Source organism: Myotis lucifugus, unplaced genomic scaffold, assembly GCF_000147115.1.
Source record: "Myotis lucifugus unplaced genomic scaffold, Myoluc2.0 scaffold_181, whole genome shotgun sequence".
NCBI classification, from domain to species: Eukaryota; Metazoa; Chordata; class Mammalia; order Chiroptera; family Vespertilionidae; genus Myotis; species Myotis lucifugus.
In genome coordinates this window covers 2,550,501-2,574,147 of record NW_005871229.1, presented here as the reverse complement: position 1 = coordinate 2,574,147, position 23,647 = coordinate 2,550,501, and the positions used below count along the sequence as shown (strand labels likewise).

At 51.4% G+C, this 23,647-nt stretch overlaps 1 protein-coding gene across 1 annotated transcript in view; it reads right to left on the bottom strand.

The window, feature by feature from the left end:
• Positions 1 to 11,622, bottom strand: part of NOS1 (nitric oxide synthase 1) — a 73,675-nt gene extending 62,053 nt beyond the window's left edge. The window contains exons 1-2 of the mRNA XM_023760404.1: positions 10,901 to 11,622; positions 3,008 to 3,134 (exon numbers count right to left, since the gene is read on the bottom strand). Of these exons, the coding sequence (XP_023616172.1) occupies positions 3,008 to 3,134; positions 10,901 to 11,604 (831 nt within the window). The 5' untranslated portion in view covers positions 11,605 to 11,622. The remainder of the gene's footprint in view (positions 1 to 3,007; positions 3,135 to 10,900) is intronic.
• Positions 11,623 to 23,647: the final 12,025 nt, after the last annotated feature.

The window sequence follows — 23,647 nt, the reverse complement described above, 5'->3', positions numbered from 1 at the left end:
ACAGTGTAGCTCCAACAAATCATGTCTATAGTCCAAATCTTGCCCGAGGCTGCCTCTTTCTGTCCTTAGACTTAGGAAGGTTTTCATTATGGCAACACTTCTTTATTTCAATTAAGAAAGAAAATATAACTCGGCCGGCATGGTTCAGTGGTTGAATGTTGACCTATGAACCAGGAGATCATGGTTGGATTCCGGGTCAGGGCACATGACCAAGTTGCACACTTGATCCCCAGTAGGGGACATGCAGGAGGCAGCCAATCAATGATTCTCTCTCATTATTTATTTACTAGAGGCCCGGTGCACAAATTCGTGCACTGGTGGGGTCCAGCTGGCCCGCCCCTGATGGAGATCTTCGGGGGCAGGCTGGCTGGGGTGGGGGCCAATTAGGGTTGGGGCTGGCTGGGGCAAGGGGCCACAGGCGTTCTAGTCATTCTGCCATTCGGTCTATTTGCATATTACCCTTTTATTATATAGGATTTATTTTTAAAATATACTCTTATTGATTTCAGAGAGGAAGGGAGAGGGTGAGAGAGATAGAAACATCAATGAGAGAGAATCATTGATCGGCTGCCTCCTGTATGTCCCACACTGGGAATTGAGCCCACAACCTGGGCATATATCCTGACTGGGAATCAAACCGTGACCTCCTGGTCCATAGGTCAATGCTCAACCACTGAGCCACGCCAGCCGGGCCTCTCTCATTGATGTCTCTCTCTTTCTCTCTCTCTCTCTCTCTCTCTCTCTCTCTCTCTCTCTTCATCTCTGAAATAAAAAATGCATTTTTTTTAAAAGAAAGAAAATATATAGACTATTTTAACTTTATCTGCTCATTTCTCCATTAATGGATAATAGTCCCCTCACGCTCACAATGTGACCTTGATTTTTCACTCATTTATGCGTTCAGTGGTTGCTTCTTGCATGTGCCCTGCCTAGAAATCAAACCCACAACCTTGGCATATACAGACAACACTCCAACCAACTGAGCTACCTGGCAGGGCATGACCTTGATTTCTTTCTTTTTTTTAAAATATATTTCTTTATTGATTTCAGAGAGGAAGGGAGGAGAGAGAGAGAGAAACATCAATGATGAGAGAGAATCATTGATCGGCTGCCTCCTGCACACCCCCTATTGGGGATCGAGCCCACAACCCAGGCATGTGCCCTTGGCCGGAATTAAACCTGGGACCCATCGGTCCGCAGGCTGACGCTCTATCCACTGAGCCAAGCCGGCTAGGGCATGACCTTGATTTCTGAGGCAGCATAAGAAGCTACAATTGTGCTTGTCCTCCGAACATTCCCAGAAGTCACTGCAAGAGGTAGAGGAAGTGGCCAGTGGGACCCTGGGTCTGACCTACCGCAGAATCCCTCATGCTCCTCTCTTCCTGGCTAAGGACGCAATCCCCACGGAGGCTCTGCAGCGTCCCATCCTCCCGTGAAGCTATGTAGAGGGACTCTGAGTCCTTGCTTAGATGAGCTGGTGGAGAAAGTGCCATAGACGCTGCACCAGAAGAAAGAGCTTGGCAACCCGGCCTGTGCCACCCGGGGCTCGGGGCAGGTGTTGGGCAGGAAGAAGATGACCCACTGAGTGACCTGGACCATCTCCACCTAGACTTCGCTGCATGCAGAGCTGGGGTGGCAGATTCACATGCCTCCCTAGGCTGCTGGGGCCTGGCCCGTTAGCTGCCTGGGCAGGGGAGTAAGAGATGCTGCTGCTCTCTAGCCAAATCGAGTGACTCTCGGGAACCATATCTGCCCAGCAGCCAAACTACCTCTGGGAAAATTGGCAAAGATGGAGCTGGTGAGGCTGCGGGGAAACAACCACGCTCCTACTCAGCCCGTAGGATTGGCACGACCTTTATGATGAGCAATTCTCAATATCTGCTGAATAACAAGTGAATATGACCTTTGACCCAATAATTCCACTTCTAGGAATTTATTTTATTGAAAAGCCTGCCCATGTGCCAAATAAGGTGTTTATACGATATCGTTCTTTACAGCAATGTCATAGCAAAATATTGGCAATGACTCAAGAGTGTTCATTTTGGAGGATGGGCTCAATGAATATGGCAGAGGCATGCAATGGAAAATTATGCAGCTGTTAAAAAGAACGAGGACTCTATCTACTAGTTACTGGTAGTACTAATTTCTAGATATGCTGGTAAGTGAAAAAGCAGGGTGCAAAACTGTATGTATAATGCACTCTCGTTTGTGTAAAAAATGTGCGCCTACTTGTCTCTCTATGCTAAAAGGACCACAAAAAATTATAACTATTCCTTACGGTAGGGAGGGATACTTTGTGGCTGGGACTAGGGGAGAGAGAAACACTTTCCATCATGCATATTTTATAGCTTTTTTAAAAATATATTTTTATTGATTTCAGAGAGGAAGAGAGAGAGGGAGAGAGAGATAGAAACATCAATGATGAGAGATAATCATTGATCAGCTGCCTCCTGCACGCCCCACACTGGGGACCGAGCCTGCAACCTGGGCACGTGCCCTGACTGGGAATCAAACCATGACCTCCTGGTTCATAGGTCAATGCTCAACCACTGAGCCATGCCAGCCTGACATATTTTATATATATATATTTAAATCCTCATCCAAGGATATTTTTTCCATTGATTTTTTAGAGTGAAAAGGAGGGAGGAGCAGGGGGGAGAGAGAGAAACATCGATGTGAGGAAGACACAGCGACTGGCTACCTTCTAGATGTGCCCCAACTGGGTGCAGGGTGTGAACACGCAACGGAGGTACATGCCCTTGACCAGGAATCGAACCCACTACCCTTTGGTCTGCAGGCTGATGCTCTAACCACTGTGAAAACTGGCCAGGGCTCTATTTTATCTTTTAAATCCTGAACCATGTGAGTGCTGTTAATGTAGAAACAGAATTAGCATCTGAAAAATGGCAAGCTCACAAAGAAAAAAACACACCAAAGCAAAATCCATATCCCAGCATGGGTGCTCCTGGCTTCAGCCCCAACACCTCCCAGCGGGCACCGCTCTTACCTGCTCCTTCTCTGAATACGGGTTGTTGAGGACCACAGGCACGTTGCCCTTCCCCCACAGGTCATTGAAGACACGGTCATTCTCCACGCCGAGGGGCAGAGGTTTGTGTGACTTGGCATCCAGGTCTCTGGAAGGCAAGTGGGTGGCGTGAGGAAAGCATGACATGAGGGGTGGCCAGCGAGCTGGTAGCCCTGGTCTGGGATTCCCGAGTCAGTCCAGAGCCTCCATGGTCCACCCACATGACTACGTGGAGCCAGAGAGCACTGGGGGCCCAGCCTGCTGCCTCGTAGGATTGACAGCGCCCCACTGTCAAACACAAAGGTGAGCTCATCCAAGTTGACACCCATGGTTGGCATCCACCCGTCTTCGTGGACATCATTTCAGGATGGCCATGACATGGACTGTGCTCCTTCTTATTCCTTCCCTCATTTCAAAGATCTACGAACAGAGGAAGCCCACCTCCTAGCAGAACCCCAGGCAGAATCCCTGGACACAGTGATGCCCATCAGCCTTAATGATGTAGGAAGTAGGAGGCAGGAGGGATAGGGAAGGAAACCAGTCCCGTGGGCCAGGGTGGTAGGTCATCCCAACGCTAGGCATTGACAACAAGGCTAATGACACCAGCCCAGGGTAAACAGGAATGATTCTGAAGTCAGGGGAACAGAGCAGGTGAAAATAATACTATTAAAATGATGGCTAGTGTTTTTTGTGCACTTTACATATGTCTTGGTTAATTTAATCTTTGTGACAACCCTGTTAGATAGGAATATTCACCATTTTACAGATGGTAGAGGTGAGACAAGAGCTAAATTGCTGAAGGTCACAGGATCCCAGCCTACTCTTCACATCCTTCTGAAGTGGAGGCTCTCATTATCATTTGTCATCATCATCACCACCATCACACTACCATTACCACCATCATCGCCTCCACCATCTCAGGATCATCACCATCATCACTATCACAATCAACACCATCGACTTCTCTTCATCAGCCTAACTATCATCATTACACATAATCATCATCACCATCATCACCAGTGTTAGCACTGTCTGTATCACCATCACCACTGCCATAATCACTCTCATCATTATCATCACCACCATCCCCATCCTCTTCCATCATGACCTTCACCACCATTATTATCAGCCTCACAGTCATCATCAGATGAGGAAACAGGCTCAGAGAGGTTAAGTTACTAGCCTCAGTAACACAGCTAGTGATGGTGGAGTTGGGATTCAAACTCAGGCTTGTTCCTGACTCTAGAGCTTGACCTCTGAACCAGAGCTCACTCCCAGGCTCTGACCTTGAGTAGGTTCAGGAGGAGGCTCTCGGCAGGTTCCACAGCTGGCCACCCTCTGAGATGGAGGGGAAGCATGGCTGGGGTGGAACTGAGACTGCGTCAAAATCCAGACCTGCTCTTCCTCCCTCCGAATGCTGCCCTCTGCTTCCTGACAACCTGCTTCTTTTCAACCCTCCCCTCAGGGTTACCCTGACTAGGGCATATGTCTGCTCCCCAACCTTGGGCGTCTAGGCTGGCCCTTGTCTAGCCTTCTGTTCTCTGTTTCCAGCTTTGGGGACTCTGGTCTTGGCTCCAGAATTTCCCCTGATCCCCAATCTGGTGCTGACAGCTGTTTGGGATGAATCAGAAGCGTGGCCCTGGGCAGCCAGCTGCTCCAGCTGCTCACTGGGGTCCAGCCAGACCCCTCTGCGCCGTGTTTCGCAGAGTTCTGGTGGCCCTCGTCAAAGCCACTTCTGCTCTTTTGCTTGGAGAGCTCTGCAAGTGTCAGAGGGAACATACTGTGTTACCCTCTTTACTGGTAAAATGTCACCAAAACACACCGGCACCAAAACACACCGGGAGTAGTTCTTGATTACAGAACCCAAGGCAATAGTTTACCTACGTGGTGAAAAACAGAGGAAGCGTCTAAATGTCACTCAGCTCCTGACTCTGTGAGATCACACGACCATAAACCCGGATTCAGCAGAGAAGGGAGGAGCAGAGAAGGGAGGAGGCTAATACTGTTTGAGCATCTGTGATGTACCAGGTCCTTGCACAGAAATGATTTCATTTAATTGCAACAGATATTAAAAGCCCAGTTTTACAGATGCGAAAACTGAGCCCTGAGAGGTTAGGTTAGTTTCCCAAGGCTCCACGGTAAGCACACAGCAGGGCTGGGATTTGAAACTAGGTCTGACAGATGCTCGGCCGAGATCCTGCCTTTAAAAAACAAACAAATGAAAAAAAAAACACCAGAGACAGAAAAAAACTAGTCAGGATGCTCATGCGAAGCCAGAGGCTAAAGAGCAAGCAACCCAACATCGCTCACAGAAGGAGGCCCGTTTACAAAAATTACAGGGTCCAATTACCTAGGCAACTCTGAAATGGCTCCTGGGGCTCGTCTGTGTGAATCGACAGGGAGCGAGCACTTTCACCATCATCCTTTTTAAAAAGCCTTTAACAACTTTGTTTAAATAATGCTTTTGAAGTGTTCTGTCAACATGCACTTCTTTAAGAGTCCCGTGTGATTAGTAGAAGAATACTTTGAATATGGCACCAGGGGGAACAAGCAAGTTGAGTTATTTGGCTCCCATTCCCGCAGGGGCCAGATTAGAAGTAGATTTAGGTAGATGCCCAACCCCCAGTCTGTCAGTGGTAAGCGGGTCTGCGGGAAATGATCGGGCTCATTGCTGCAAATGCACTCGCCCTGGGCCTAGCTGCCTGATGGGCGTGGAAGGGCAGTGCCACCTGTGTAAGGACACGGGCTATTGGGCTCAACGCTTAGCATCGATGGGTCTAAGCTGTGCAACTTGGGGTATTCAGGATACTTGTCTTTCCTAATTCTCCGTTTGTTCATCTCTAAAATAGGGTTAATCATAATAACGCCTTGTTGCAATGGTTAAATGAGGTCACGCTCACAGCCCTTACACTTACCATCACCGCTCTTACTACTCATTTGCTTATGGGTCGATCAGATGGAAGCAGAGAAAGGAAAGTGTACTTCTGTGTAAGACAGTCCAGATTCCTCCAAGCCGGCGTGGGCTAGCGGGACCTGCCACGACGGACACATTCTACATCTGTGCTGTCCAGGCGTAGGCCACTAGCACATGAGGCAACCGAGCACTTGAAACATGGCTACTGTCAGTGAGGAACTGAATGTTTCATGTTTCTTTGTGGTTAATCCTCCCCTGACGATATTTTTCCATTGATTTTTAGAGAGAGTGGAAGGGAGGAGGAGAGACAGAGAGAGAAACATAGATGTGAGAGACACAAGGATTGGTTGCCTCCCTCATGCGTTGACCAGGGCTGGGGATTGAACCTGCAACCGAGGTATGTGCCCTTGACAGGAATCCAACCCAGGACCCTTCGGTCCACCTGTGGGCCGACACTCTATCTACTGAGCCAAACCAGCCAGGGCCTGAATGTGTAATTTTAACTGTAACTGGGTGTAGACAGCTACTAGTATATGTGGCTAGTGGCTATAGCATTGGACAGTGGTGCTGAAAATCTTAACGTCTCTGAAGACTGGGAAATGAGGCATCCATGGGTCCTACCTGGGACGGGGGTGCCTTCCCTGGGGGTCGGGGGACAGAGGCAGGGATGTCGCACTCAGACCCTTTTTGAACCATCACATCTTGTTCCTGGAGCCCAGGAATTTGGGGATTCTCTGCTTCCCTTCCAGACTCCCACCTCCCACCATGCTCAGCCCTCACATTCACTCTGTCTTCCACCTGGAGCATTTTCTGTGCTTTCTGGCAATGTCTAAACCAAAGCCATTTTTCTTCCACTTTGCTAGCTGGGTGATCAGACCCGAGCCAAGAGCCGGTCTAGCATCTCTACACCTTCTGGGAACCTTTGCCAGATCCTTCCAACCGAGGCTCCCTGCGAGGCAGGACGCTCCTACCGCGCACACAGTGGGGATGGGGATGTGTGGGGGTCTGGGCCTGACTCCACAGAGAGTTCTTGCAAGTGTTGATCATCCCAGTGCTGACCCAGGAGGGGGAACAGGTGGGCCAGGCCTGTGTGCAGGGCACAGCCTGCAGGTGGGGGCTGCCAGCTCTGGCCCAGCCAGGCGAGGGGCTGCTGAGGAGCAGCCGGTCCTGGCAGGAAGCCCTGCCTGCATCTCTCAGCAGACAACCCCCTCTCTTTGACCCCCCTTCTCGCCCACCCCACGCCAATAGCCTTGGGTTTCTGCCTCCACCTGGTCGTGGATTCTGGGAGCTGAGTTCTAGCAGGTGGATGTGGGGACTGTGGAAACCAGGCCTGTGGTATGGGCAAAGCTTTTCTCCAAGATTTCAGCATGCTAGAAAGGAAAACGGTCTCCATAAAGAGAAAGGTATGCCTTTGAGAGTCAGAATTCTACGGCAAATGCTGTAGCTGAGAATGGGGTTCGGGCCTCTGGGTTCGGGACTAGTCATGACTGTAACACCTCGTATCCCAAACGCCGGGCAGGATTCTCCAGTGTCTCCAGGGCCCAGGCTGGGGGATTGGGCTGAGTTTGGATCCTGGGAAACTGGAGAGCCCGAAACAGCCCCCCCCTCGGCCCCCGAGGCATCTCAGGGCCTCAGTTTCCCTTTTAGACTCTGAGAAAATACTCTGATGACCTCTGAAACTTGATGACTAGTGGTCAAGTGATCTGTGGCCAACACTGCAATCTACAAAGTCAGCTGTGTGACTTGGGACAAGTAACAGGAAAACAGGGTGCTATGAGGAGCAAAGACCTTAGCATGGGGCCAGGCCCACCTGCAGTGCTCTGTAGCGGCCGAACATAATGATAATAAAACCCAGGCGATTTGTGACAACGTAGATGGACCTTGAGGGCATTCTGCAAAGTGAAATAAGTCAGAGGAAGAAAGACAACTACTGTATGATTTCACGTATACGTGAAATATAAAAACCAAACAAAAGCAAACTCATACATCCAGAGAACAGGTTGGTGGTTACCAGGGGTAAAGGGGTTTGGAGGAAGGGCAAAATGGGTGAAGGGGATCAATTCTATGGTGAAGGATGGTAACTAGATTTACGATAGTGAACACTATGTAGTGTATACAGATATTATAATGTTATACACCTCAAATATATATAACCTTGTATACCAATTTTACCACAATAAAAAAACCTGCCAAAAAACCGAAACTCATGCTTGTCACAGAAGGCTCCCCTGCCCCCGAGTTAAGCTAATACTCTAGGGTCAAAATCGACTTCCGTTCCTCCAGCCTCATTCTATTGCCTGGTTTCTCTTTAACTCTGGACACTCATTGTGAGATTTCTAGGTAGAACCAGGACAGTGCTGTGTGTCCCCGGGCAGGTTGCTTAACCTCTCTGAGCTTCAGTTCTATAAAAGGGGGCTAAAACCACATGGCCTACTTAGGGAGCCTAACTCCTGCAAGGAGGTAATCTGTAAGTAACCCCAAGTGGCAAAGAAGTTATCAGAGCCCAGGGCGAGGCTGACCACCTGGTCCAGATGGAGGCTGGACTGGGGACCTTGGCCTCTTTAGAACCCTCCTTCAGGGCAGCAAGCTGACAACCTGGATTTCCTCTGCTAGGCAGCATTTTAAAGTGATCGCTCCCAAGTGCAGGAGGACTTGGAAGCCCCGAGTTTCTCTTCCTTGCAATCCCTCACACACTGCCACCACCTGCCAGGGCCGCCCCGCCACCTTGGGATGAAGGGATGAGGCTGTGTCTAGACTAAGCATCACTTCTACCCCCAGGTAAGGACCAGGGATGCCCCGTGAGGGAGAGGGACTAGATGGAGCAGAATCAGTCTGTCCAAAGGAAAGAGGGACAGAAGGAAGGGAATGAGGCCGAGAGAGTAGGAGATCAGGGGCACCGCTGAGAACCAGCCTCTGCTCAGACCCAGAAGTCACAGACCAGTAAACGAACCTGGGTGCGGGGCTCAGGGCCTGGCGGGCTGCCCGCCTCATGGTCACCTGTTCATGCAGCATCTGGGGTGCCAGTTCCCATCCCACCCCCACATGCAGCTTGGGTGGAGAGGCCCCTGGGAGGGTGCATCATTCCAGGCAGCCACATGCTCCAGGGGCCTGGACTGTGCCCGGCCTGCCAGCCCCGAGAGTGACCCCAAAGACACTGTCCCTGCGTTTCCTTTCCTGACCGGGGACACGGGTTCTTAGTGAGGCACTTATTTCAGCCGCTAGGAGGCCGTCTGGCAATTTGTGGGGGCACCTGTGGTTGTCACAGTGGGAGGGAGGTGGCTTCTGGGGTGACGGACATCCTGCAACACCAGGAACACTCCCCACACGAGCACTAAGGGTCCTGACTGCCACACCACCTCGGGACATTCACACAGATTTTTAAAAAAATGCCTAAATTGCTGAGCCATGATCCCAATTTGTTATTATGTATATATAGGCTTTAAAATAGACTGATTTTCCCAGGCATGCCACTGTTGCAACTAAATCAGAGGAATGGCATCGTTTTATTGGGAGCCGTTCACCATTTCAGGAAATCACATCACCAAGGCGACGCCGCCGTTGGTGGCATGCGAGGTACCAAAACAACACACGTGTGTCGATCTGCATCTGACTCGGCTGTGTTGGCGGCAATTCTATGTTTAGCTGCAAACACTGACCATTCCAGTGGAGTCGGGCCTGAGCCCTAATGTGAAATTGTAGGTTCTTTTATCATCAATTATTTTTTGCTCTGTCTCCTTTATTTTGTAGTTAGGGCATTAAATTGATTTTTAAAATGTCAAGTGTGGGTAGGTTATATGATCCATGAATTAGCTGCTGGTTAGTAAAGGAACATTTAAAAAGATCTGTTAAGCCCAGCCAGTGTGGGTCAGTGGTTGAGTGTCAACCCATGAACCAGGCGATCATGGTTCGATTCCTGGTCAGGGCACGTACCAGGTTACAGGCTCAATCCTCAGGTAGGGGGCATGTAGGAGGCAGCCGATCGATGTTTCTCTCTCATCATTGATGTTTTGATCTCTCTCTCTCTCCCTTCCTCTATGAAATCAATACAAAAATATTTAAATAAAAGATCTGTTAAAGGCGGGGGGGGGGGGGGTGGTTACTTTGAGTCCAGCATGGGTCTAAACCATTGCGCTAGGGGCACACGTGCTATCATTAAATATCCCTCATCCTTACCATTTATGTGAGTGGTTTCATGGAGCCCTGGACTTGCCCTGCATTGCTTTCTCCCAAATCTTACCTCCTGCAAAACAGTTTTTTCTGCTGCTTTCAGTCAAACAATTGCACGACGTGCCAGGTTGGCCCGGCTGCTGCCTCCTCCCCAGAGAAGGAGCTGGAATAACCCACTGGGCTGCCAGCTTTCCTCCCCACAGAATCAGAACACGCCGGCCTGGGCAACACGGAGGGGCTGGCACCCACTTCTTCAAGTTCTAGCCTCGCCTCCCACCTGATCCAAGCAGGAGCCCTGTTTGGGGGAGTTGGGGCCAATTCTCTACCTTGATTCCTCCCCCTCTGTTAGAGCCTTAGTTGCCCTCGACAGGCTGCCCAAGGAGAGAACCGGCTGAGCCTGAGGTTTCCCAATGCTCAGCTCTCTCCTCTCTTCCCAAGGCCTTGACACCCACCTCACCTCCTGGGTGGCCTGGGAAAGCCCCTCCTCTCTGAGCCTCAATCTTCTCACCCGGGACACGTGGACTGCAAACATACCCATCCTCGGGGTGGCTGGAGGGTTACATGGGATCAAGATCGGAAAACATGACACCAGCTACCATGACTGACAGCTCTGGGATTCCTGGCAAGGGATACATCCTAGCTGCTACGCCCATTCTGCTCTTGCAATTTTAAAGGGAAGAGGCAAGGGGGAGAGAGTGGCTGTGCCCAGCAGATGTCGGGGGCAGCTCAGGCTGGCTCCCGGGCTGTGAGGCTGAGCTGCAGCACATGCGCGCATGCACACCTGCGGGGCTTACCTGTCCACCTGAACTTCTGCATCTTTTGTCTCCGCCTTGGTAGGTCCCCCTCCGTTGATCCCTCTGTCGGCCGAGGTGAGAAGGTTCAGCACAGGCTTGATCTCTTTGAGCAACTCATTGTGCTCCTCACTGCACTGACGGGCGGCCCCGGCATTCTTCTTGGCAGGGTCCAGGCCGTTGGTGTGGGACAGCGAGCCGGCTTCTGGCCCGTTGTCCTGGGCGTGCTGGGGCCCGTTGCTGGGGCCTGTGGCCCCGTCCACCGCCAGCGGCTGCTCTTTGCAGGCTGACGACTGGTGTGACAGATCGACAGCCGTGGTGGGGGGGCCCAGGGGCCGTGTCACCCGGATGGTCTTGGGGGTCCCGTCCCCAGTAAAGGTGGTCTCCAGGTGCGTGGTGAAGCCCTCCGGGCCCCTCAGAATGAGGACCACGTGGGTCTCGGAAGCAATGCCCCTGAGCACCTCCAGGGCGCTGGCGTAGCTCATGTCCACCAACGGCTGGCCGTTGACCGCGAGGATGATGTCTCCGGCCTGGATGAGGCCGCTCTGCTCGGCGGCACCCCCTCGAATCAGGTCGGAGACGATCACGGGGGGCTTGCTCACCCGCTCCTTCACCAGGAACCCCAAGCCCCCCACTCTGCGCTTGAAGAGGCGGACAGAAATCACGTTGGGTTGGATTTGCTGGACACTGAACATGTGATTCTCCATGGTGTCCAGGGTCCGAGGGTCTGCAGACCTCAGACTGGGCCGGGCCGAGGTGGCTTCGCCAGGAGGAGCCCCGCTCAGGCTGTGCGGAGGAGGAAGGAGCCGGGGCTGCGGCGAGTCTCTTGGGCTTGTCTGACTTTGACGTCAACTCGGTATCACCCACTCATTGCTGTTCGGCGGTCGGTGGCATGATTTCACGCGCCTGCCTCCCTCCTTGTTCTCTGAGGAAGTGATGGCTGACCGGGCAGACGTCAGGAGAAGCGGTGGGACGTGTCCCTAAGCAACAGGTCAGGCGGACTGTGAGGGGAAGAATCTGGTGGAAGTGTCTAGAGGCCGCGCATGCTCTTGGGGGCTATTCCCTGGGCATCGCCAGCCCGTGAGACACAGACGAGATCCGGAGCTTCCTGAGCTGAAGAGAAGGAACAAGGGACAGAATGGAGAGAGTTTAAGAAGAGGTCGAGGTGGGAGTGCCCAACACTACCTTCAACACGAAGCCGGCACACGGAGACGTCCAGCCGTCAGACGCTCCGGAGGGACCAACCCAGAAACAAAATCCCTTTTCTTCGAGGAGGGTACTTTCCCAGTTGGCTGCAAACTGCCTGGGTTCATCTCCATGACCAAAGCCCTGGGTAACCACTCACAGTCCTCTCAGCCCCAGGAAGCAGAAGGCAAGACTCAGAAGACCTCTCTTATTTTTTCCCACCACCAGAAGCCACCCCTCCAACTGGTCACACCCGTGGCCTGTGTCTCTCTGCTTCACATGTTCCATCCACGGCTCAGGAGCTCGGCCAGCACGGAGCTGTGGGCTCTCCTACCTGGCTGCTCCCAAAGCCCCCGCCACAGCCCCTGGAAGGGGACACTGCCTTCCGCGGAGCCACCGGTTAAAGATGTCAATTGGCTTTTATGACCGTTTTTATAATTATTGACTCGTTCCACATTCAAAAGGGCAGACTTGGCCACCATCACAAACCCAATTGGGTATATGTACCAGACACAGGTCCCTATAACGCGTTGGGGGACATGGTACTTCACAGGCCACCTGAAACCCCAACGGAGAAACACCAGGAGAGTGGGCTGTGCATGCCCAGGTGAACATAAGCACCGAGCAGGTGCTCAGCGAGTGCTTGTTGAGTGGAGAAAAATCCCCAAAGACTAAACAGAGTGGACAGTTACTGAGCACAGGCACTCTTAACAGGATGTTTCTTCTCTGATTCGCACAGTAACCCTTCAATAGACAAGAAGACCAAAGCTTGGGAAGGGTCAGTGACCTGTCCAAGGTCAAGCAGAGAATGATGGCGGAGGGAAGATTTGAACTCAGATTGGTCCCACTCTTGAGCCTAAGCTTTTAAACTTATAGTCTAGGTTTAAAACATTTATATTCTAGTTACAGTGGGGCCTTGACTTACGAGTGTCCCGACTAACGAGTTTTTCGAGATATTAGCCGTCTCTCGGCCGATTTTTTGCTTTGAGTTGCGAGCTAAAATTCCGGTTACGAGCCAGCTTCAGATACCCCACTGCTAGTTGGCGCAGCAAACGTCACAGTGAACACAACATCAGCCCAGCATCACGTGTCTCACTCGTTCACTTTTTGATTTTACATACGAGTAATTTGAGTTACGAGCTCCGTCACGGAACGAATTAAACTCGTAAGTCAAGGCCCCACTGTATTTTTACAACTCCCACCAGCTCCTCCAGGCTCAGGGAAGCTGAGTGGTGAGCTTGGAGAGCCGAAGGCCAATAGGCCGCCGTGGCTCAGGTGAGGAGTGTGCGCCTGTGGCATGTACACAGCGGGCAGGGATGCAGGTGTGTCTTATGTGTCCGGGCTGGGGCAGGTGGACTGGGGACAAGTGGGGGGCAGTGGAGAACCCGTACAGCCCTTTCCTTACCCCCAGATCCATCCACCCCTCTGCGGGCATTCACCATGCCTTAGCGCAGGGAGGGAGCTCCCATCTGCCACTGCTAACAACTCCCTCCCTCCTTTCCCTTCTAGCAGCTTCCCGGGGTCACCCCGGGGCTGGGTTGAGGCAGATGACAGGCTCCTGCTACCTCTGAGAGCAGGACGTGGATGCAGACACCCCCATGAGCAGGAGGTACCCCCTCCTGGGTTCCCCACGGGGCTGGTTAGCAAGTTAGGCCCCCCCCCCCATTTTACAGCTTGCTTTACGTAACTCCGCCAGTCCCTCTGTGTGGGTGAGGGAATAATGACTGCCCGGCCCAGCCCAGGCTGTGTTCTCCATCTGGTGTTGCTGTGTGTGTCTCTCTGTGTATTCATGCATCGCCTCGCGCGGTGTCATTTCTCTGCTGTGTGAGTGTGCGTGTGTGGCCCGTGGCGACGGGCGGAGTGTCTGCCAGCATCCTGCTGCAGGGGCTCTGGAACCACCGTGCTCTCCTGGCCGGGGAGAGGATCGGCCCGCCCTGCCCCCTGCTGCCTTAGCTCTCCGTGAGCCCACTCCTTCCCGGTACCAAACCCAGGATGTTCACTGTGTAGCTGGAAGCAGAGCCAGCGGGGACCTCCCGACCGCTCTTGAGTGGGCACTCGGCTGAGGTCTTTAATTAAAGAAGAGACTTGAAGGGGAGCTCCTGGTGGGCGAGGCCCCCATGCTCGCTTCCTCCACACGCTGGCCTGGGCCGGACCTTCCCTAAGCACATAGGCTGGGCTTGGCTCAAGAAAAAGCAATAAAGCAACTCACAACCCCACCCCCCAGCCCCGCCTCTCTCTTTCTTAGCTGTTTTCAAATCAGACAGGGCTGTTGGCAGGTGCTTGGGAAAGTGGGGTGCTGTTTCTCAGACTTTGGCTCTAGAAAGGCAACTTGAAATTTGGAAGGAATTGGAAAGGGGCTGGGCTCGAGAGGCAGGAAGAAGTCCAAGTCCGAGGGACAGAATGAGAGTGAGCGACAGAGAACACAGCCCTGGGACCAGGTGAGTGGATTCTGAGTCCTCACTGTGGCCAATCCTCACCCTAAAACACCCCCACAATACGAGGTGTCTCTCTTTTTCCTTCCCAAAGCACACCCTCCTCTGCTGTCATATTTTTATTCTCACCCGGACCAGTGTCAGGGTTGGCTATGCCCATTTTACCGATGAATAAATTAAGCAACTACAGGGAGAGCCCCTTGTCCCGCTTGCAAATGCCTGGTGTCCAGCGGGCTCCTCAGTCCTGGGCCAACCTGGAGTGCTGGCCACCCTTCTGCTCCAGGGAAGATTTTAAAGGCCCCTTCCGGCCCTATCTGTGTGTTTCTGGGTGAGTTCTTTATTTTCTTGGAGCCTCAGTTTCCTCATCTGTAAAATGGGATCATCATGTAATGATCACCTCCCTGGGAAACTGGGAGGATTAAATGAACCAGTGAGTGCAGGGTGCTCGGCAAGATCACAGAGCGAAGGCTCAGGAAGACACGGCGTCCTGTCATGTTGCACGGTGTCACGCCTCGGGCTCTCTGGCTGACCACTGAGCTCACTTTCTACTCCACTGCAGTCTCGCCAGCAGTGCATCGCGTGCCACCTAGAAGGAGGCCCTTTGTTTGAAATCACACCGAGGACTCCCACGCCAGTCACGGTGGGCGCACTGACTACAACCGGCCTCTGCTCTTTGGAGCCGCGACTTTACACAAACCCTGTGTGCGTGCTGCCCGAGCAAGTGCCAGGGAAACGATTCTTGGACCGGGCCTCGTTCAAGTAGCTCAGTGGTCTCGGTGTATTTGTCTCCATTACCTGGCTGCGTGGAAACGGCGGCTGGCTTTCAGAGAGGAGCAGGGAGCCAAAATAGGCCAGCGTCTGCCACCACCCCAGTCTCACTGCCGTGCGACCTTGGGCAAACTGCTCCCCGCCCTGGGCCGCGTTTCTGCGATCAGAGGAATGGTGACAGTCACAGTCCCGAGTGACCGAGTTTACTGTGTGTCAAGCAGGGTGCTGCTGACAAGGTGCTCGAGGCTGAGAGGAGTGACGGGGAGGCAGCCCTGGGCCTAAGGGAGTGGACCCTGAGGCCTGGCCAAGGTGAATCCCAATCCTAACAATAATCCCACACAATCAGGCCTCCCTCCTTTTCCTCCCCGAAGCACATCCTCCTCTGCAGCGACCTGACCAAGGTCACGTCCGACCGTCCCCGTTTCACAGATGCAGAAATTCAGCTGAGCAGGGAGACCGGCCTGCCTGCCCTGGCTGCCGTGGCTTTCCAATTCTGCACTGAGGTCGGAGGATTCGGGAATCAGCAGCAGCTGAGGGGTCAAGAGCTGTGCCGCCGATACAGCAGCCACTGGCCACATGTGGCCACGGGACTCCTGAGCTGTGGCTGGTTCCACTGAGATAAGCTGTATGAGTAAAATGAACACTGGATTTCAAAGACCAGCAGGACACAAAGAACATAAAATATCCCTAATTTTCCAGTTTCTGTCACTCATGTCGAACTGATAATGTCTTGGATACATTGGGTCAAGCACAATGATTAGAAAATGTATCCACCTGTTGCTTTTGACTCTTGAGAATGAGACCACTACACAGTTCAAGATCACGCCTGTGGCTCACACTGCATTGCCGCTGGGCAGCGTGGTCTGGAGTCTGGTTCTAGCGTCTGGCTCCTGGACCAGAGCTCTTCCTCGTGTCCCCCAGTCCCGTATGTCCCCTCGGGAATCTACTTAGCCAGGCAGTAGATACTTCCATCTAAAGATACTGGAAAATTGACACAGAAGGTTAGCAAACATCTCACCACTGTTTGAGGCTGACCGCTGCAAATGAGGCTGACGGGGTTAGAACGGGGAAGGAGAAAACCCAGCGCGAACCCTGTAGAGAGCCAGGGAACAGGAGGGTGTCCCCTGGGGTGACCGTCCAGTACTCAGCCTCCTGCCACCCAAACGGCCTTTAAAATCTAACCTGAGGATCCAATAAATGTCTCATCGAAGAGAATAAAGCAGTTCCCCATTTGCAGGTAGAAAATGAGCTCCAAGATATACCATTAGGTAAAAGAAAGAAAGAAAAGGAAAGAAAAGAAACCAGTGCGTACATGCAGAGACCATTCTGGAAGGAAGGAGCATCACTGGCTGCATCCTACAAGGAGTATTGGAAGTCAGAAGTAGGAGGAAGCACTGAATACCCTTCTTCTTCCAATTTGAATATCATTTAAATTATTTTTATCACGTGTGTGACCTTTAAATGAGCAATATTAAAGAACAGAACAGCCGCCTGTCAACGCCTCGGTGTTTTCAGTGCGCGCACCCACAAAATCGCTAATGGATTACAGCCCTGCATCCCGTCTCCCCCCAATCTCATGTAAAAACAAATTCAAGTCCTCCACGTCTTAAAGCGAAACAAAAACTGCTGCCTCCAACACAAACAAAAGACCGAAAACGTAACCCAACTGTGCTCTCAAAAAAACCCTCAACAAAACCACCAACTTCCTCCCATCTCTCAAACAGCTAATTTGCAGTCTTTCCCCAGAGAGCACACCCCCGGGAAAGAAGCTGATGTGCCTTCTCCCACGCCAAGTCACACACAAACCCGCCAACCCCTGCAAATCGGGGGATAAGTTGTTGTTCTGTGTTTTGGGGAGGCCACAGACAGACACCCTGGTCCCATGGGATCATCCCAGACACCTCATTCCCCCAGATTCCTGGCTACGGTTGGCCTGTGATGACTCTGATACTCCCGGCCAAATGCCCACACCTCAGAGGCGAGAAGGAGCGTGGTTTAGAGTTAGGAGCAGGAGGATGGACAGTTATTTAAAGCCTGACCGTACACCTTGCACCTGAGGGTTTGGGAAATCCACACTCCCTTACATCGTTGCTTCATACGGTCTCTCTGTGTGGTGGTGTGACAATATCTACTCCCTCATTGAAAACACACAGATCTTTGACCTGGCCGCCAATTTTTAGACCTGGCAATTCAATTTTTAAAACTTGCCCCTGCAGCCCTAGCTGGTTTGGCTCAGTGGATAGAGTGTTGGCCTGCAGACTGAAGATTCCGGTCAAGGGCATGTACCTTGGTTGTGGGCACATCCCCAGTGGGGAGTGTGCAGGAGGCAGCTGATCGATGTTTCTCTCTCATTGATGTTTCTAACTCTCTATCCCTCTCCCTTCCTCTCTGTAAAAAAATCAATAAAATATATTTAAACGAACAAACAAAAAAACTTGCCCCTACAGATGAAACACACACACACACACACACACACACACACACAACTTGCCCCTGCAGATGAAACACACACACATTCATATTCTCTCTCTCTCTCTCTCTCTCTCTCTCTTCCTTGAAGAGTTAAGAATATCAAGAGATTGGGAAAATCTGAATACCCACCGTGAGGGTGGCACGCCCCCGAAATGGAATCCTGGCAGGCACGAACCACAGGGGAATAAGATCTAAAAGGGTCAGTGGGGAGATATTGGAGAGATATTACTGAACTTGCGAGTCAGAGAACATGGCATAGGAATGTATTTCTACATGCACCCTACTTAGTTATCCATACGCCCATATAAGCTCGAAGGTGCACGGAAAATCTCTGGGAAAAAACACCCAAGATGTTAGTAACAGAGGCTGCTCCTGGGAAAGGGGGCGGGGAGGCTGGGGGTCGGTGGGAGGAAAGCCTACTTTTTGTTGTGAACTGTTTTGCTTATTGCCTATTGGGAACGCCCTAAGACAAGGATCTGGTGTGCGGGGACATGGAACTCAGGAGAGGCAGCTGCAGAGGCAGGCCCTGGACCTTGGTGTTGAGTCGCTCCCACTGGGTGGGCCGGGGCGCTACTGGTCGCTGGTCCAGACCATCACAGGAGAGAGCTCCAGGGTGGGTGTCTCCGTGTTGGAACAGACCTGGGGATTATGGAGCCTTCATTTCATCTTCATTTTGCAAAGCTCGTTTTTATGAGCTAGTTCAGCCGGCTGTAGAGCACAATATCCATCAGACAGACAGAAAATTCCAAGGCGTAAGACTGAGATTCTTTTTTTTTAATCTGCACCTGAGGATATGTTTCCATTGATTTTTTTTTAGAGAGAGAGTGGAAGAGAGAGGGTAAGACAGAGAGAAACATCGACGTGAGAGAAACACATCATTGGTTGCCTCCTGCACAAGCCCAGCCAGAGCCTGGGCTGGGGAGGAGCGTCGGGGCGGAGCCTGCAACCAAGGTACATGCCCTTGACCGGAATCGAACCCGGGACCCTTCAGTCTGCAGGCGGAGGGTCTATCCACGGAGCCAAACCAGCCAGGGCAGGACTGAGATTCTTAAATTGCTTCCATCCAGGGACCCTCCATGGCACCCAAATCCCCAGAGATGTCTGTCTCCTCGCCTCCGCCAGACCTCATGGCTGGCAGTGTCACGTGTGGTCCAAGGCCTGGGCTGTGGGGCCAGGAAGAGAGGGTTCGGGACTCCCCCGTACCACCCGTTAGGTTCAGATTCCTAATCTGTAATATGGAAACAAATCACATGGGACAATTAAACGGGAAAGCATTTGGTGGAATGATACCCATAATGTACATGGCACTGTTAACTACTCTTTTTTGAGTCAATTTAGATCACACCTCAAGGAAAATGAACTATTTCAGGCCAGATTTGCAAACATAACCACGCCCAGAGGATGGCCTTGTTACTATACAAAGGAAACATATTACCAGTGGTCTCTGAGACGTCCCTTAAGAACCATTAAAAACAGATGGCACATTTTCTACCTCCAATAAACCTCACCCTCTTCTACTTTCTTTTTCTTCCTCTCCTTCCCTTACTCTCTCTCTCTCTTCCTTTTCTTTCATCCAAGCCATCCCCTCATTAACTAACTCTTACATTGCCCCCACCTGGGTCAGTGAGGATCTTGCACTGGGGATGTAAGGGTGGGCAGGACAGACAGCATCCCTGCCCTCAGAGGTGGCAGAGGTGGGTGTAGCGAGACTTAGCAACAAGTATAGTGACTAGAACAAAATAGAAATGCAGTGTGCTAACAGGGGCATGGACAGGATAGCTAACGGTCTTGGGGGTGGTCAGGGAAGGCTTCCTAGAGGAAGAGTCACGATACAGAGTTGGCCAGATGAAGGAGTGGGTGTTGGGAGGAGAGACTGTATTGAGGTGGGAGGGGAGCAGGCATTGGAGGCACCAGATAGAGTCTACTGTGGCGGGAGAATAAAATCAGTGTCTTCTGAAGCTGGAGAGGTCTTTAGGAGCTGGTTCATGCGGGGCTTTTAGAACCACGTTAAAGATTTTGGACTCTATTCTTAGGGTGATGGCAAGCCTGGGAGGGTTTTGAGAAGAGAAGTTCTGGGGTCGGGTTTGGATTTTGTAAACATCACTCTGGCTGTTGGATGGAGACTGGGTGGGAAGACAAGGCTGGCTACGGGGAGTTAGGAGGCGGCTGCAGGCCAGAAACGAGAGAGGAGGCTGGTCAGGATTAGGGTGGTGAAGGGAGGAAGTGGGTGGATTAAAGAGATATTTAGGAGGTTGCGCCAACAAGGTTTGGTGACTGACTGGATGGAAGGGGTAAGAGAGGAGGCGGTGTCCGCGGTGACATTCCAGTCTGGCTTCCCCGACAGACAGAACGTGAGGGTGAGTAAAATTGGGGTGAAAGAAAAGATAAGAATAATCCTTCGACAGAATTAGTCTTCCCGAGTAGTGATTACTAATTTAACGGTGGTCCAGCATCTTGCAAGAGTCAACCTCTCCTTATTCTTTACCCAATTCTGAAAATGAAGAGAGGATTACAGAAAAATACACTTGACTTGGCTCACTCCCCAGCTGTGCCACTGACTGGCCATTTGATCCCGGGCAAGTCATCTATCTAACTTTTTGAATCTCCAGTTCCTTCTGGGAAGCTGAAAAAGTAGAAATAATGACCTCCCAGGTTTTTGTGAAGATCACGTAAGATCAGCTCTGTAAGGAGCCCTCTGTAAACTGTCCATGTCTGTAGTGGCCCTTGTCCGAGGTGGGACATCAAGAACTGGATCTTCCAAATCACAGCTCCGTGTTGAGGTTTAACCAAGTTGCTTGTCAAGGTAAATTTTTAAAAGAACAATTTCATGAGAGTAAAAAGCTGATTATCGGTATGTAGGGTTTATTGAAAGAGCCATAAATAACAACTCCTTCATTTTTCAGCCTTTATGGAGTAACTGCTTTGTTCTAAAAACAGATCATCCTAATGAACTAGGAGACTGTACGCTCCTGAAGGACAAAGATCAGGCTTTCCTGGTTTCCTGGGATACCCTCAGTGCACAGCAAAGTGCCTGGCACATAGCAGTTGCTCAATAAACCAGAGTCTCAATCTCCAAGGCTACAGCCATTGAATGAAGTCGCCCAGGTGGGAGGCGAGAGGGAGCGGTGGAGACTACAGACACCTGGAGAGCCCATGTCATGTCCAGAGCACCGTTCCAGATGGTGGTTGCTATGCAGGAAGGCAGCCCTGGTAGCCGTTCACTTCCTGCCAAGCAGCTGCAGGGAGGTGGTCACATGGCCCATGACAAAAGGAAGAATGAATTAATGAGTCTTCGCATACTTGGGTAACAGCACTGGATTCAGAAAAGAGAGAGCTCAAGAGGAGGGTCTTGATGAAGTTCGTACAGTGACCGATGATGGACGTGGTCGCATGCCCTGTGGGCATCACCTGAGAGGTGTTTAAAATGCCGTCTCAGGGGCCACGCAGACCTAGTCACCAGACTCTGCATTTTAAGAAGACCCCGGGGATGGGTGTGCAGAGTGTAGTTTGAGAAACCAGCTGGCCTCTAAATGCCTGTGTTACTTTTTTGCTGTCCCGCAATGCTTCAAGCAGAACACTTCAGTCTGCAGCGGTTCTCAACCTGTGGGTCACGAACAATGAAAATACATCCCGCATATCAGATATTTACATTAGGATTCATAACAGTAGCAAAATTACAGTTATGAAGTAGCAACGAAAATAATTTTATGGTTGGGGGTCACCACAACATGAGGAACTGTGTTAGAGGGTCGCGGCATTAGGAAGGTTGAGAACCACTGGGAGTGTGATGGGTGATATTAGGTTGAACCTTGTAAAATTGCAGAGTCAATTCTTTTGTGATCGACAAAAACGGCAATTTCGAATGAGATTTCAATTTCGACCCAAACTATAAACTGTTCTGCACAAAAGTGCTGCAGACCCAGGTGATCGCTCGCCTGGGTCTACAAACCCCCACAGGCACACAGATGAGTTTCTTTTGGTTAACACAGTTAAAAACTGGGAGTTTCACATGAAATGCAAATTTCTGGTTTTCTCAGAACATTGCAAGGTGTGCCCACACTGCCTCCACCTGCCTGAATGTCAACAAACGGCTGGAGTGGGGGGGGGGTGCCCCTTTGACAGGGCATGAGCTCCCCCGTTCCTCTCGGCCCCCAGGTGACCCCCTCACTCACTCGTTTCTTGCCAGGACCCTGCAGGTATTTGACTGTGGGACCCCTGCTGGAGAGTGAGGTTTAAAGGGAAGCAAGACAGGTCATCTTTAGAAGCTGCTCAATGAAGGGGCAGGTGTGCTTGGTGATTTGGGTCCTGTCATGGGTGCCCCTATCCACACGGTGGCCTTCCATTCAGCCATAAAAAGGAATGAAGCGCTGACACCTGCTACCGGTGATCCAGGCCCCCACCCTCCCGAGGGCTCTCTGCATGTCCCAGCTTGTGCCCCGTGGCTGCTGCCCACCTGACCTTTTGCCCTGGGCTAAAGCTACTGAGGGCGGTACAGCCTTTCACACACTCGTCATCCTAACGGTTAGGACCTAACCCCACACACCTGCTGCTTCTCTCCCCTCCGGGTGGTCACAAAGACCCTTCTTGGAGTGACACCTTCCTCTGGAAATAGAGCTTTTGCTTTAAAAAAAATATTTTATTTTTTACAGAGAGGAAGGGAGAGAGATAGTTAGAAACATCGATCAGCTGCCTCCTGCACGCCCCCTACTGGGGATGTGCCCGCAACCAAGATACATGCCCTTGACCGGAATCGAACCTGGGACCCTTCAGTGCGCAGGCCGATGCTCTATCCACTGAGCCAAACCGGTTAGGGCTAGAGCTTTTGCTTTTGATGTCAAACCAGCCCATGCCTACTCTTTCCACAAGAGCTGGAGGGGAGCCAGCCTCCTTCCTCCATCCACAGGGAGCACCAGGCCCAGGCCCCAGGCATTGTCCTGAGTGTGTGCCTTGGGGTTCCCTGAATGGGCTGGGTGTTCATCTCCCGTTGCACCCAGTCAGCCCCTAGAAGACAGCCCTTCCTCCGCACTGAGCGACACATTCCCACCTGGTTCAGCCTCACCCGGCAAAACTCTGCAAATTTCCCCCTGAAATAAAAATCATGGAAGAAAGAGAATGACGTCACTTTGGAAAGAGAGTGACGTCAGTATCTAAGCTGACATCGCAGGTGGGAAGGAAGGCTTATGGGGAATCTATAATAATAAAAGCATAATATGCTAATTAGATCGGATGTCCTTCTGGACGAAGCCGTGGCAGCGGGGCTGAGGCAGAGGCAGCCGTGGTGGCAGTGGGGGCCAAGCCCCTTACATGAATTTCGTGCATCGGGCCCCTAGTGCAGTGGATAAGATGGCATAGGTCCTGGGTTCCAATCCTGACTCTGCCATTTACTGACTACGTAGCTTTGGGCCAACATTGATCTCTGTCTGTTTCCTCGGCTGCAAAATGGTGAATAATAACAGGATCCACTTTGTAGGGCTCTTGTGAGGGTTACGTGAAATAATGTCGTATATCTCTACGCCACTTATGACTTGCCTATGCAATGACTAATTTACCATTTTTCCTTTAGTTGGCTCACTTTTTACCTTTAATATTTACTATAACTGTGTCATAAAATCCATGAATCATGGTTATGAAGTTGCTAGCTACCTTTTTTTTTTATTATCTATCCAAAGGAATAGTGAGTAAATTTAAAAAACAGATACCCCCTCGCTCCAATCAGAAGACACTGAACAACCTCAAACTGGGGGACATTCTACAAAACGACCGACGAGTGCTCTTTGAAAGTGTCAAACCCACCGGAGGCGAGGAACAACAGACAGACTGTCACGGATCCGAGGAGACGGAGAGAAATAAGCACTCTAAATGGTGTGGCCTCCTGGATTCGATCCTGGAACAG